The following is a 1,960-nucleotide window of genomic DNA, read 5'->3' as shown; positions in this document are numbered from 1 at the left end:
GACATTCTTACCGAAGTATTCATACCTGATATTTTCCCTCTATATTAAAACTAGCAGCAAAAGCATGCATTGCCCTTTGCAACATTGTGTCAACCACAGTGACATTAAGGGACATGCATTAATCTCCAAAGGACACCCATTAATAGAGTATGATCACGTGAGTGATATTGACCGAGATTGATAAACGATTGTAGACCAAGAGAACAGAAGGGCCATAATTCGCTGCAATTGCTTTCAAGCGCATTGAGAATTGCATTCGACATATTTATGTTTATTTTTCATTAATTATTTTAATGATTTTAATCATAATATATAATTATAATTGTAAATATATAATTATAAATATCTCATTAATTATTTTTCATTGATTATTTTTCTTATCTTTTATTCTTTGGAGTATTTTTGACATTCAAGTGATCTCGTCGGGAGATCAGATTGGAAGGTCTTATTCGCTGGAATTTCCTTCCTTAGATTATATAAATAATTAGGAAATATCATAATGAATAATATGAACGTAGTATACAATTCTTCTTTTCTTTCACCACGACGTCGATTTCCTAATTTGTGAGTAGATCCATAGATAAAAAAAATATCTGTCCCAAATAACATTTACTTCTGAAATGTGCAATGGTATGCCATCCAATATATGCCTCTAGAAATAATACTTTTTCGATAAGAAAGATTAATCTAAACATCAAGAACAAATTCGAAAAAGGAGAAATAAATGATATATTAGAGAAAATTTTCAATATAGGGCATAAAATTTTACACTTTTACAAATATGAGAGATAAAACACTGGTAAAAAATAACATAAGAAATATATAAAATTTTACACTTTTACAAATATGAGAGATAAAAGAATGGTAAAAAACAACAAGAAATATAATCGGTATCTACGAAATGGGTATTAAAACCCTTTATAATCACCGGATATTGATAGCAAAATATTATTGTTTATGAAGAGGGCATTATTACGTGCAACAATATGTAGTAAGGAGGTTCCTTTAAACCAAAAATATAAGTATATTCCCATCCCATGTGAAATTTCCCGTAAGACAGCCTATCACGAAAGTACAGCTCCATTAAGTCATCATTTTGAGCGATATCCGACTGATCAGTAATCCAGGTTTCTATCTTTTCGTGATAGAATCGTTCTATCGTCGTCATTGCCATCAAATCTGACTCAATTCAATAATGGGATTTGCCTCATCTTTTTCTTCATCTTGTCTTTCACCTTTTTCTTATCAAAGTTAATGGATTCCCGGTGATCTGCCAAGAATGTAAACATTCTTCTTCTTCTTCCTCTTTCCTTTCATAGTTGACAAGAAGAAAAACACATCCATAAACGGAGACTTTTGTGAACATTCTTCTTCTTCTTCTTCTTCTTCTTCTTCTTCTTCTTCATCTTCTTTTTCCTCTGTAATTTCACAGTTGATAAAAGGAAAAACACATCCCTAAACGGAAGATTTTTTAAACATTCTTCTTTTTTTTCTTCCTCTTCCCTTTCACAGTTGACAAGAAGAAAAACACATCCCTAAACAGAAACTTTTGTGAACATTCTTCTTCTTCTTCGTCTTCTTCTTCTTCTTCTTCTCCTTCTTCTTCCTCTATAATTTCACAGTTGATAAGAGGAAAAACATATCCCTAAACGGAAGATTTTGTAAAAAAATTTCTTCTTTTTCTTCCTCTTCCCATTCACAGTTGACAAGAAGAAAAACACATCCCTAAACAGAAACTTTTGTGATCATTCTTCTTTTTCTTCTTCCTCTTTCCTTTCACAGTTGACAAGAGGAAAAACACATCCCTAAACGGAAAATTTTGTAAAATTTTTTCTTCTTTTTCTTCTTCTTCCCTTTCACAGTTGACAAGAAGAAATACACATCCCTACACAGAAACTTTTGTGAAAATTCTTCTTTTTCTTCTTCCTCTTTCCTTTCACAGTTGACAAGAGGAAAAACA

General features: G+C 31.4%; 1 protein-coding gene across 1 annotated transcript in view; it reads right to left on the bottom strand.

The window, feature by feature from the left end:
• Positions 1-1,251: 1,251 nt before the first annotated feature.
• The window catches only part of LOC137652801 (uncharacterized), a 31,306-nt gene continuing 30,597 nt past the window's right edge, over positions 1,252-1,960 (bottom strand). Inside the window, exon 3 of the mRNA XM_068386208.1 lies at positions 1,252-1,418. Within this exon, the coding sequence (XP_068242309.1) occupies positions 1,252-1,418 (167 nt within the window). The remainder of the gene's footprint in view (positions 1,419-1,960) is intronic.

Source organism: Palaemon carinicauda, chromosome 14 (assembly GCF_036898095.1).
Source record: "Palaemon carinicauda isolate YSFRI2023 chromosome 14, ASM3689809v2, whole genome shotgun sequence".
Lineage (NCBI taxonomy): Eukaryota > Metazoa > Arthropoda > Malacostraca > Decapoda > Palaemonidae > Palaemon > Palaemon carinicauda.
The sequence above is the reverse complement of the archived record's forward strand: the minus strand, read 5'-3'. Positions and strand labels throughout refer to the sequence as shown.